Raw genomic sequence first — 13,565 nt, forward strand, 5'->3', positions numbered from 1 at the left:
CAGAAGAGGAAAGCTAGGACTCTGCATGGCAAAATGAATGAAGAGTAATTTCTTCCGGTTTTGTAATTAAACTGCTATGCTTAATTTTTCCACCACTGCAGTATTGCACGTTCATCCCATGGCCCCTGGGCACGTGCGCTGCCTTGTCCTTGCTCGCCTTGCTGAGAGCAGTTCTTAGGAAGCGGTGCCCGTGTCGGTTGTCCGGTTCGCACAGCGGGCCAGAGTCTTCATCTTTCATTTGCTCTGTCCCCTCAGTGCCCAAACCAGCGGCCCTAAACCCTTGCGTGCAGCCCGGCTCGCAGGGCTGGCTCTTGCTGCCCGCTGCGCTCGCGGCCCTGTGCAGCAGTCGGCCGTCCAAGCTGCCCCGTGTACTCGGTAGGCGCAGGGCACGGGAGGAGGCAAGAAACGGGCACAGCTCGTGAGCTTTGTTTTCTGGAGACACCAGGCTTCAAGTTGCATGGTAAAAGGTGGTTTCTAAAATTAGCTCTAGAGTGTAGGCTCTGCTTAACTTTAAGCTCTGATTAAAAATAACCTGGTGTATGGCAAATCTACACCTTAGGATGGTCTAATTGCTTAAAATGAGCAGGTGGATGTCACTGACTAAAAGCATAAAACTTTTAAGTTTTGTTTTTATTTTTTAAGTGTCTTTACCTGGAATGTTTTTCAAGATTATTCATCATCTTCAAGAGTTAGTTTATTTAAAGCTAAAAATAACTGACATACAGAAGTGGGAAAGCTTGATCCTTCCTAGGATCTAGGAAGGAAACCCTGGAAATATTACATATCGTAGTTCAGAAATGTAGAATCATGTGCTAAGTAGTGTACTAACATCACATCTGTATCATGTCTTGTTTTTTATTCAAACATGCTTTCCATTTGACTTAGCAGATGCTAAATGTGCGCACCCACTTACAGTGCTTCTTTTTTCCTCGGTAATTTTACATTTGTATGGAGCTTGACAGAAACAATGAGAAACTTTCTTTTGTGACATTCAAGTTCACTTTTCATTTTCTAATAGAAATTTGTATAAATGTAAAGATATATTGTTGCTTAAATCTGAATAGACAGTGTTTCTGCAGTTAAAAAAAAAAAAAAAAAGTGCCAGATAAAAATAATGTGTTTGACAGGTTTTACAAGGGTGAATTTTGCTTATTCTGTAGGAAAATTACTGCTACGATCACAGCATTAACCTTTGTTGTTTTAACTTTGGGAGTGGTGGTTTGTTTACTCTTTGACCATGCTTTGCCTTGTGGTGGAAAAGATGGAAAGCTCTAACGTTTTTGAACTAAAGCTGTATTCTTACTTACGAGGTCTTAGACGTGAAGCCCTTGAAGCATGCACGTGGCATAGCTAAGAGATGTAGAAGTTTAGTCCTTAGTTTTGTGGAGATGAGCTTTTGTCCCACCTCCAGATGAAGAAAAACAGAAGAGACTGAGGACGAGATGCGAGCCAGAAGGGAAACTGACTAATAGTTGGATCTGAGATGTTAGTTCTTCCAGTGGGATTTATTTACTATGGTCTCTGGCAGCTAGTAGAAAACAGTTTAACCTCATCGTTTGTGCTGTAGAACTGGCTTCCACCAGCTGCTTTAGAGGAAACATCTGTGGTTGGAAAACATCCTGTAGCAGAAGGTGTAAGCAAAAGGAAGTGAACCAGCCTGCTTGTAGACTTGTCTTGTTTTACAGGTATAATGCGATACCTGTGCACAACCTTGTCGTGAGAGTGATGATGTCCTTTCTTTATTCACCTTACAAACGTGAACAATATGAGCAGTTACCTCTGTAACTTTCTGATCCTCAAGCAGCGTTAATACCTTTTGTTCTCCTTCCCACAGTGACCGTATCAGCAGTAGAGGTCAAGACTCCAGAGGAGATGTTTGTTGAGAATGGGACAGATGCAAAGCTTCCATGCACGTTTACATCCATAGAAGTGATCAGCAGTGCAGCATCTGTTTCTTGGAGCTTTCAACCAGAGGGAGCAGCAACTCCTATCTCAGTAAGGAACTGCAATGGGGGAACAATCCTGGGAGAAGAGGCTGTGATAGATGTGGAGAGACCTCCTGTTTGCTTGTGAATACAAGAAAATATGGATTGGAGTAGTCTTCCACATGTTTTGTTTACACCACTCTGATATTAGGAGGGCTTTTCTGGAGATATTTAAAGATATTACAATATGCTGGGTACTATTGCAGTCTTCTGCATGGGTCAGAGGGTGCAACAACTACTAGAGTTATCTAGTAGTTCCTTAGTCAGAGAAGAGGGGTGTTGGTGTAGTAGCCATGTAGAAAGTAGATGAGTGTCTAGGAATCTTCTCCTAAATCCTGTATCCTCTTTGTATTTGAAAATGTACTGTAGAGGCAGGCACAGAGGGATAGCTGCCACAGAATTTGAATTACCACTGTTACAGTTGTGTTGTGCAGATTTTTTCCCTTGTCCTGTTTCACCTCACTTTAAAAGGATTTGCAATGAGACCAATCTCTAGTTTCACAAGAGATTTTAGTTGTTCAAAATCATAAGGAGGCTCTTCTGTGTATGCAGTTACTTGAAAAGTCAAAAATCAGATTAGCAAGCAGCTCGGGCCAAGAATAACAAATCTGTCATAGAATCATAGAATGCTTAGGGTTGGAAGGGACCTCTAGAGATCATCTAGTCCAACCCCCCTGCACACGCAGGGTCACGTAGAGCACGTGGCACAGGACTGCGTCCAAGCGGGTTTGGAAGATCTCCAGAGAAGGAGACTCCACAACCTCTCTGGGCAGCCTGTTCCAGTGCTCTGTCGCCCTCACTGTCAAGACATTTTTCCTTAAGTTCCTGTGGAACTTTTGGTGTTTCAGTTTGTGGCCATTACCTCTAGTTCTGTCAGTGGCCACCAGTGAAAAGAATATTACAGTAATAAGGCTAGAGCATAAGGCCGAAACATGTTTCATAACAGATTTGCTGTGTGTTGAGCCCAAGTACACTCAGATCCTTTGGGTCAGAACCTTCAAATGTTTGTGGTATGTTGCTCCTTCTCCTCCTCCTCTGTGACATGAGGCTTGGACAGCTGAATGTGAGCTCTGTTTCGTTTCTGCTTCCTCTTTGCTCCCCCTACCATGAGACAGAATTTAGAGGAACCAGAACAGGGAACTCTAGGGCAGAGGAATGGGGGGCAGCAGGTTCCCCTGATTCCAAAACAGCACTTAAACATGTTGCTCAACATAGAGAGTTATGAAAAAACCTTGTCGGGGAGGGGGAAGATGGGTTTCGAAAAGGGAGTTTTGTTCTTTCGGGAAAGCCAAAAGTGATATCTGGGCAAAAGCTTAAGGAAGTAGGGCATATTTTCTGTCACTGGTGAATACACAGGCGAAGAAAAGATATCTGTACTTTTTCCCTCTCTAAAATATCATCCACGTAGCCTATTTTTCCCAACTCTTTCTGTAGCACTGTCTGAACCCCTACATTATAGAACCTTAACTACAACTTCAGGCTAAGGTATACTCCCTTGTCCTACCAGTTGGGTGCCTCTCCTCATGCCCAGGGATGTGGCAGTGCAGCACATCTTTTATCAGATGAAACAGCTTGTAGGATTATGCCTGCCTGTGGACAACAAACAAATGTCAGATTGGTTGAAACATGATGAATAGAGTCATGTGCACATACCTGATCTGGATCAGACTTGTTCTGCCAACTGATCAGGACAGAATGCAGGTCTGATATAGGTGGTAGTGTGGAATGACAAGCCTCAGATGAAGAGTATGAATGGGAAGAGAGATGGGAGATGACTTGGAAAGAAAGAGGGCTCTTATGAGGTCTGTCTGTTCTGTAACAGGGACTTTTTCCTGCAGCCTTCATTTTGAAGAGGAACCTGGAATATAGTCTGAAGTTTCTTTAAGCATACTGAAAGGAATCTTAAGGTTACCTCACTCTCTTTCAGAATATGAAATAAGAAATAAAGCACTCCTGCAATGCAGTCTTGACTCCCTCTCTTAGGATTGCAACCAGGGGTTAAACATCCTGTGTGCTCCAAAGCAGACTTTTCTCCCATAGAGTGCTCTGTCCATGCTCTTTTCTGCTGTAAATGCTAGTTTTAGCTGGTTATAGCAAGTCAAGAAGCAATTTCTGCTCAAAGACTACAGAACAATTCTTTCATTGAGGGGGTTTGTTCAGGCCTAGGGAACACAGGAACAATGTAACTGAGACACTTAAAAATCAAGAAATGTTTGGTCATTTAGCGATTTCCAAGGTTTTTTGAATACACCTACATACCCCTTAAATTACTGTTTGTTTGTTTGTTTTCCTTTTCCTAGGATAAGGAGAAGAATTGTGTTTCATTGTTAAATTAGCTATCCTGTAGTTGCCATTCACACACAGCAAAACACTAGATAGGAAGTGTTTATATCCTTTTGTCACTAGGATGAAGAGAGCTTCCTCTGCCGAAAAGGCAGATGGCTGCAATCCAGAGTACATCTCCGCTTTACTTACTCCCAGATTACCTAGCCTTTTTCTCCTTTCCTCTTCCTGTTTACCAACTCTCCTCCACCTGCCAAGAACAACTTCACCTCTCTCCCCCCACCCTGAGAAAACAAACAAGGAAAACTGGAAAACAAAACAAAACAAAAAAAACCCAACCCCCCAAAACTTACAAGTTACTATGATAGTATAATTAAGGTATAAGCCTTAGCGTGGTTATTTGTCTAACCAAGAATCTTAGTGTTTGAATGCAAAGGTGCTAGACTGGAGTGGTGAGACAAGAGCAAACATCAAATGCTAGCCCTGTGTACATGGTGGGTTGGGGGAGAAAGGTGTGATAGTTCGAGAAGTATGCTAGCTATATAATGCCTAATTAGATTGCTTTTATATTCCCTTCTCTTTTACTACAGTTTTTCTATTACGTGAATGGAAAGTCATACCCTGGAAAGGATATACCATTTAAAGACAGGATCACTTGGGCTGGAGATCTTAACAAGAAAGATGCTTCTATCAATATAGCAAACATGCAGTTCCGAGACAACGGCACTTACATTTGTGATGTGAAGAACCCCCCTGACATCGTTGTCAGGCCAGGTGAAATCCGACTTAGAGTTGTGGAGAAAGGTATTCATCATTCTACGTGATTTGTGTGTGTGTGTTGCTTTCCTTGGGATGGGAGTGAACTGGAAGAAACAACTGTCTCTTTATTTATTTTTTTTTTTCAGATATTAATAGTCCAACTGATGTTCTGTCAGCTATGTAAAACATGGAATGGCTTGCCCTTCTTCCCTCTTATTTCCAGAAATTCATAAACTTTAACCAGTACTAACAGGAGCAGAAGTCTGAAAATCAATCCCAGTTCTCCTTTCTGACTGTCACAGACTTTTCAGATTGCTAAGGGAGAGCAGTTATAGGTGACTGGTTTGGCCCTTCTTGGGGGTGGGGGGTACAGGAAAAGGTCCCCAACTCCCTGAGCACTGGAGATTGTTAGGAGATAGGCTTTTAAAAAATAAATAAATAAATTTTTTTGGTTAGGAGGATTATGAAGACCTGCTAGACTTTTGATTGCCATTGTGCGGAAAATCTCGCTGTCAAGAACTGAATGTCCAAAAGGAGACAGAGGAGTCCTAAAACTTTATTCGAATAAAGGGAGAGTCCACCGGGCATATCCCTGGGGGGTCTCTCCAATTGCTGGGGGACGCAGCCCCCCTTTTATCCTAATTTCCCGACCGAGGGACGCCCTCTCCTTTTCCCCATTGGCCAAGGTACTCAGAAGTTGCAGCCTTCCCAGCCGCCTACACCGAACTCCGGCCTCCTGCCATCTGTTCTCACCTGAGCTCACCAACTCCTTTGTCCCCCTTGCTGAAGAATGTGGGGGAATTGCCCTATTTCCCTCCTTTGTAAAGGCCCCATCTCCTTGCAGATGGCTCTTTTTATCCTTCTCGGCTCATGGCTCCACTCAGTCTCCCCTCCCTTTGTCCTGCTCTTCAGCCAAACTGTGGAGAAACCCTTATTGATGAATACAGAAACTTGAGCATTCCGCTCACCATTCTAACCAAAGAAGCTAGGACCATGTCATCCAGCCATTAAAAAGCTTGAATAAAATAACTGTGTGCAGTATGTGTGCGTGTGTGGTGGGTTTTTTTTTCTTTTTTTTTTTTTTTCCCCCTTTTTAACAGACCTTCAAATCACTGCTGTGTAAAACAGGAAATAAAACAGACTTTTCCTTTTTCTCGAAGTACAGAAATATTAATAAATCATGTCTGTTCTGTGGGGTAACAAATATTACCATAAAGTAGATTACATGCAAAACTTTCTTCTCTATCTTCTGACCCATTGCAATATTCATAAGAATTTAAAAAACTTTGTTTCTGATCAAATCACTAACATGCACCTATTAAAACTGAGCTGGGAGCAACAGCTGAATGAACTGATTCTGATGAAATGGAGTGTGCACTTAGCAGCCTTTCGTTTACTCAGGCTTTATTTCAGTATGCATACTGACCCTTAAACTGCGAGGACTGGCTACTTCTAGTCACTTAGGACTTCTGATTAGAATTTAATAGCAGTTTCCACAGTTCAAGAGCACTTCTCTTTCTTATGTCAAATTGGCTATTCATTTTCTCAGGCTAGCCAAAACCTCTGGTTGCTCTAGGTGAGGAGGAGATCAGCCAAGTTGTGTCTATTCCTGTAGTAAAATCACAGAATCCTTAAGGTTGGCAGGGACCTCTAGAGCTCATCTAGTCCAACCCCCCTGCACACGCAGGGTCATCTAGAGCACGTGGCACAGGACTGCGTCCAAGCGGGTTTTGAAGATCTCCAGAGAAGGAGACTCCACAACCTCTCTGGGCAGCCTGTTCCAGTGCTCTGTCACCCTGACTGTTAAGGAAAAAATTCTTAACTTCTTGTGGAACTTTTGATGCTTTAGTTTCTGGCCATTTCCTCTAGTTCTGTCGGTGGCCACCAGTGAAAAGAGGCCAGCACCATCCTCCTCATTGCCTCACTTGAGGTACTTATAGACACCGATCAAGTTATAGCTTCCTACTGCAGTTATAGGCACTTAGGTCTCTACGGCCCATCATTCCTACACTGTTGATGAAATACTTGTAGGAGCAATCCTAGTTTTGATGGTCTCAACAGGCAGCAGCAGCAGACCATGTCCAACTCATCCCTCCACTGACATCTGCTAGAACATCCACATCTTGTATTTGGTTGCCATGTGAAGAATTCATGGACATCCTTAGCATGGAAGCGAAGCCACTGCACCCCATTAGCAGGCCTTGGTGCAGCCTAGAAGGAGAACCTGCAAGAATGAAGGTGGCACCTGAGACAGGGAATCAAAGAACAGACTGCCTGACCACCTGCACACCAGCAACCCACCACGGCCTTATCCTCTCTGAAGCCTTACGTGTGTACAGCTATAAATGCCCAGGCAACATGTGCGGGTGTTGCTGTTCCCATCATACATTGACACAGAGCAGCATCAGCTGCGAACAAGATAACTGAACAAAGTCCTACCAACCAATCCTGACATCTCTCAGAGGCAGCCCCGGGCTTCTCAAAGCAGCCTACATCACATCCTGCTGTTTCACAGGAGGGCAGGATGGTTTCACTTCACCCTCCATCCTTAGAGCGCTGCTTTGCTGCTGCTGCTGCAGGAGCAGCTCCCGAAGCTGCCAAGCTCCTCAGGTAACTTGGGCTGCTGAAGGGCAGTGTGCGGAAAATCTCGCTGTCAAGAACTGAATGTCCAAAAGGAGACAGAGGAGTCCTAAAACTTTATTCGAATAAAGGGAGAGTCCACCGGGCATATCCCTGGGGGGTCTCTCCAATTGCTGGGGGACGCAGCCCCCCTTTTATCCTAATTTCCCGACCGAGGGACGCCCTCTCCTTTTCCCCATTGGCCAAGGTACTCAGAAGTTACAGCCTTCCCGGCCGCCTACACCGAGCTCCGGCCTCCTGCCATCTGTTCTCACCTGAGCTCACCAACTCCTTTGTCCCCCTTGCTGAAGAATGTGGGGGAATTGCCCTATTTCCCTCCTTGGTAAAGGCCCCCATCTCCTTGCAGATGGCTCTTTTTGTCCCAGTCGCTCATGGCTCCACTCAGTCTCCCCTCCCTTTGTCCTGCTCTTCAGCCAAACTGTGGGGAACCCCCTTATTGATGAATACAGAAACTTGAGCATTTTGCTCAGCAGAGAGCAGAGAGCTTCTCGCCTTTGAGGACACAGAGCCACAGTCCTGCAGCGCCCTTCCACCTCCAAGCTCAGCTGACAGAAAAGAAAACTGAAACCAAGAAAGCGGGGAAGGCACGCTTCTTCAGCTGAACTTTGAACGAGTGGGCTTCTCTGTAGTATGTTAAAGTCTGTTCTGAAGAGTGATAAAGCAAGACAGGTTTTACACGTAAACAGGTGCATTTCATACCTTCTTCAAAACTCTGTAAACAGCACAATTTATCCCTTAACAAAGAAAGAAAGGCAAAAAAATGACCAAGTCAAATGACAAATCTAGGAGAGTAGGTAGTGTCAATTAATCCATCTTCTTTCTTTCTTTATTTCTTTAGTATTACTCTTTAAGGGGATGATCTGTACAGCAGTTTTGGATTGCCCCTTAAATTCTTGCTCTCAAAGTGTGTGTGTGGCTTTTTCCTTGCGTGCAAGGCAGTAGGTGGTCTACTAACAAAATTTACATGTTTGGATGCTTTTATAGCCATTTATTTCTGTACCTGGAAAGGTGACAAACACAAGTACTAAGGAATTTACTTTTTACATGTCCCCAAATAAGTCTGCTTATCTCCATATGTGGCTCATACACAATCTCTGTCATCTGTACCGGAGAAGTATTACCATTTCTGGACTCTTCTCCGTAATAGCAGATGGGTCTCTGGGCTGCCCCAAAGACTCTGTAAAGAATCAATGCCTTCCTCTAAAGTGTGGCAGTTATGACTTCATCTTCGATTTTGCAGTCAGCTTCAAATTGCCATGTTGTTATGAATTGGCCTCAAACACTGGAGTGCCAGGAAAACTATTGATGCGATGATTTTTGGTGGAATGGTGACATGATCAGTGAAAGGGCTAGGGATCAGACAACCCTTCTCCTGGAAGTTATTAAACTCATAATGAATGGCAATAAATGTAAGCCTTGTCTTAGTATAATGCTCCTATTTCAGCATACTGTGCTGTACTGCTGCTACTGTATAAGTATCTGAAAATGGGGTTTGATCTACAGGTTCTGTACTTGCTGGGAATGCTTTGTGTGAGCATGAGTGGACAGAAGTATCTGGGAAAGATGCTCTAGATCTGGCATTTTCTGTTGCATCTTACACTGGTTCACTTGTATTTGATGCAGGTGTTTAGTGTAGCGTGCAGTCTTGTGAGAAGGCCTCCAGCCTAAGACGTTTTGTGTTAATTATGATGAAAAAAATACCCCCACACAACTTTGTTACAATTTTGATGCTGGAAAAGGCTATAGTAGCAGTCTGTGTGTCCTTCATCTTGTAAGTCTTTTTTACTCATTCTCTGGTTGGCTTTATTCCTGGCTGCTCTTGCTTGGTCTGCCCTCCCCTAAAAAGTATACTGTGGAAAACATGAGAAAAGCAGTACTGTCTTCCTGTAAGTGTATCTCTGGGCTATCTGCATGCTACCCAAAGAACACCCAGCTCTCAGTGCTCTTACTCAGTTGTTTAAGTGTGCCTCTGTTTTCCTATTGACCTCACGAGGAATTTCCCAGGTGAATGTAATTTTGTTTCTGAGATACAATGTGAGGTAGGGTTGGCATCACTGTCACTCATGTTCCTTGACATGTGAATCAAAATTCTTAGTTTAAGAGAAACTTTCTTCTGGATGATATTGACTGAAAGAACACTCTTGGTGTGTGCTCAGTTCATTCTGGCTGCCTGCTCTTGCTACCGTTTAGGCTGCATGTTTTCATTCCTAGACATTACAATGCTAGAGCTCCTGCTCTAGAAGAATGCAAAGTCAAGAGCATTTGTGGTTTGCACTGCTGTTAATCAGGGATTGCAGAAGAGTTGAATGTTTTTTCCCTTCTCTCCCCAGACAGCCTGCCAGCGTTCCCCATTGCCATGGTGGCAGGGATAGTCATCGGTACGGTTACAGGTGTCCTACCGCTCATCTCTATTGTCGTGTGTCTTGTCGTGAGAAAGAACAACTCTAAAAAACGTTACTCTGGGTAAGAGATTTCCCTCCTCACCCTGAATGATGTGAGGAACAGCAGTAGGATCAGTGGGAGGGCTAGAGGGGGTAGGAATTGTTTCAGTCTTAGCAATCATGGTTAGGGATAGGACACAGCCTTGTGAAAGACTGGTCAGCTGCCTGGAATGGTTATCTTTGTACTGTGCTTAAAGAGACCTGCTGATCATGAGTTGCACCTAAAAATCACCAAATAGTGAAGTTATTTTTCAGCCCCAAGATTGTATGCTCTAAGAGCATTTAATCTGATATCTCCTAACTCCACTTTCCCTCTTGCCCCTCTTCCCCCTCCCTCCAAAAAAAACCCACCACGTGTGCAGTTTTAAGGAACGGTTCTGCTGAGATTAAGACTTGATTTTCAGTTGATAGTGTCTTGCTCCTGATCCTGATGGAGTACCATTCATCACCACTCTTCCAGTGAAGGAAGGAAGAGCCACTCTGCATCCATTCGCATTCAGTCTGTTTTTTAGTTAATTGTTGCCATCCCTGCAAGGTTTTTCATGTTAGGAGGATGCTTCTAAAAGGAAGCACAGAGACTTCAGTGGGGATATGAGAAGTCTACAAGATCTAGCAAAGGCAGAGTTGAGTCCTGTGGTAACGGAACTTGGTGTTGCTGGTGGTGACACTTTTCACCTTCTCTCTAATTAACTGATCATTTGCTTTGGTAAGAAAGAGTGAAAATTGTTGCTTGTGTAACCTTAGAAACAAAAGCAAGATTTATAATTTTCTCTTGTTTTTTTCCCTCATCTCCCAAAACAAAACAAAACAAAACAAACTCCCCCAAAAAACAAACCCTACTCCCGGTTTCTTTGACTTTACATAAACAAACTCATGGGGATTTCTAAATTGAACTTTGCCCTGTCCTTTTGCCAGTTGGAGAGCTTAGAGAAATTGAGTTGACCATTGTGCAGTGGTAAGGCTGATTTTAGTGAAGGTGGCTGTGTGTGCTCAAAACTGTGTGGAAAGCCTGGGTTTTCCTTTTTGCATGTGTCCTTCCCCCAAGAACTGACAAGAAGCTTGCAGTGTCATGCACCCATGGTGTGTGTGACGAGGTCTGCATGTCTTGCTTCTGAGTGACCTGCTTTCCAGTGCTGTCCTGCTGAAGGACACGTGCTGGAGCTGAGTCAGGAGCAGTAGTTCATGCACTGTAAGTTCTTGTGGCAGATTTAACTTCTCTCTCGGGAAAGTAATCTCTGAAGTTTTAATACTGCTTTCACTGACTACGCCAACTCTGCATGACCTGTTAAGAGAAACTAGATGTGCTGTGACATCCCAAACTTATGAATTTCCTTCTACGTGACACTAACCCAGTGTGCAGTGGCGGTGATGAGATGCACTTACTTGTAGATAACAATTCTGCCTTGAAGTGAAGAGGGCGGGGGCACTGGGAGGTGTCTGGAACCCTTGCATGGCCACAGTCTCCGTTCATACTCTGACCTCGGTGTTTTTTTTTTTTTTTTTTTCTTTCTGCCTTGGTGTACTGGGATCGGATCCTGCTTACCTTCCTCTCCTTACAGAGATCCTGATATAGACGCCAGATTGGGAATGTAACAGGGCTGGGTCTTCTCTTCCAGTCCTTCTAGACACCATGGTAACTAATCAAGTTGGTGGTTGCTGTTAATACCTGTGTGTATGTGTACACATTTCCTCGTCCCTTGCTGACTAACCAGCTGGCTTTGTGCTAACATACCTTCATTGTAATTTGTGCTGGCACCTGTTGGCAAAGGGATGATGCATTTCACTGGGTGCTTGGGTTTCATTGTCTCATGTCTGACTGGGGAGGGATTCCTCCTTGCCCCAGATGGTGTCCCTCCATCTCTTCCAGCAGCGAACTTGCCAGTGCATGGACTAGAGCACAGGAAATTCAGAGGCCTTTCCTTGCCAGAATAAAATAAAATGTCCCATATGTATTCCTCTGGCTTGAACTGATCTGGAGTTTGAAAACTGATGTTTTGAGTGCTCTAAGTGTATTAGCTGCTTAAACCTGAATTTGACTTTTAGGTAGCATGTATCTTAGAAATTTTGTGAATAAAACAAACAATTCATAGTTAGCTCGTTTTAGTCACAGAGGGCTGCCCTGTCTCTGAGACTGAGTGGAAGGCCCTTGCTGTGATGGGTGGCTCTGCAGTACATTTTTGTCACTGCTGTAGGTTCCACGAGCTAAATCTTCTATGGTTAGACTTATTCAAAGAGTAAAAATGGTTACTGTGAAGAGGTGGTCTGCAGAATGTCAGTGTCTTCATTTGTTTGTCCCTGTACTTGCTTTGTACGCTGTCTGTCCACAGTGGTTGGGAGAAGAGAACAGTCAGTGGTCAGGGGGCTGTGGTAGCAAAGGGAACTCCTGTGTTTACTGTCAAGGAAGTGGACAGTTTTCTTCCCTGAGTGCTTGGGTAAGCGGAGGTAGAGCTAGCAGTTAAAGACAGGTTACTGCCCAGAGGCTACCGAAAATAAATGTAAGGGCATGAATGTACTCATAGGCTTATCTCTGTGGTATTCAATCTTTCTCCAGGTGCCCTGCAGGTCTTTTCAGTCCTGCTTTAGGCAGGCGGAAAAAAATGCAAGCAGAAAATGAAAAACAGTAGCCTCTTTCAGGACTGTTTGCACCACAAGACACTTTCCTGAGATTTCAGACAAGATTTGTCCTATTTAGGTATGCAAGTAGCTGTATTGAGGCATCGAGCTTACATATCACTTGTGACTCTTAACCATTCTAGAGATTAGTGTCTGTTGTACAGACACCGGGGGGACAGATTTATTTTGTCAATCTGTCCAAGCCAAAAGCAAGGGACCTAACGTGGGGTTTGGTAGGAAGTGCCTTTGTGATATGGAAAAGCTGGTGGCTCTAGAAAGTATTTGCTAAAACTGCAGCAGTGGTAAAACCTTTGCCTCAGTGATTGAGACTATTTAGCTTATATATTGTTAGCAAATAGATGCTGCTCACTGTTGAGTCTGAAGCCTTAATGAATAAAAGGCGTATGGGTTTTAGGCTGGTTTGGTTAAATAGGAATAGCTAGAGAACTTGGGTTTTGAAGAAGTTGTTTTGCTCTGTTAAGAGTTGCCTCTTCCTCCTTTTCACCAGTAAGACTCTAGGAGGAAGGATAGATAAATAACTGGGGAGAGATGGAGAGTATACGTGTTTATTCCAGAGTCCATTATGTTCACTTTTATTTTGGCATAATCTGCCACTTTCATCCTGCCATCACTCGTTTTTTTTTCTTTTTGTTTGTTTGTTTGTTGTGTTCTTTTTTTTTGTTTTTGTTATGCATCTTGAACGTTGTCCTGCAAACTCTGCTCTGCCACCTCGTCAGCTGCGGTACCTCTGAGAGCTTGATGTCACCGGTTAAGCAGGCTCCACAGAAGTCACCCTCCGACACAGAGGGTCTGGTAAACAGCGTGCCCGTCAGATCACACCAGG

At 43.8% G+C, this 13,565-nt stretch overlaps 1 protein-coding gene and 1 long non-coding RNA gene across 2 annotated transcripts in view; both read left to right on the forward strand.

Annotated features, from left to right (window-relative positions):
- The window catches only part of MPZL1 (myelin protein zero like 1), a 32,057-nt gene that overhangs the window by 13,347 nt on the left and 5,145 nt on the right, over positions 1-13,565 (forward strand). Inside the window, exons 2-5 of the mRNA XM_088533464.1 lie at positions 1,835-1,995; positions 4,859-5,072; positions 9,998-10,130; positions 13,459-13,564. Of these exons, the coding sequence (XP_088389590.1) occupies positions 1,835-1,995; positions 4,859-5,072; positions 9,998-10,130; positions 13,459-13,564 (614 nt within the window). The remainder of the gene's footprint in view (positions 1-1,834; positions 1,996-4,858; positions 5,073-9,997; positions 10,131-13,458; position 13,565) is intronic.
- LOC148595991 (uncharacterized) lies at positions 10,960-11,719 on the forward strand. The gene is made up of 2 exons (XR_015913884.1): positions 10,960-11,297; positions 11,399-11,719. It is a non-coding gene; the product is annotated as an uncharacterized LOC148595991 (long non-coding RNA).

Source organism: Tinamus guttatus, unplaced genomic scaffold, assembly GCF_059628265.1.
Source record: "Tinamus guttatus ecotype Peru unplaced genomic scaffold, ASM5962826v1 Tinamus_guttatus_pri_ptg000035l, whole genome shotgun sequence".
Classification (NCBI taxonomy): Eukaryota; Metazoa; Chordata; class Aves; order Tinamiformes; family Tinamidae; genus Tinamus; species Tinamus guttatus.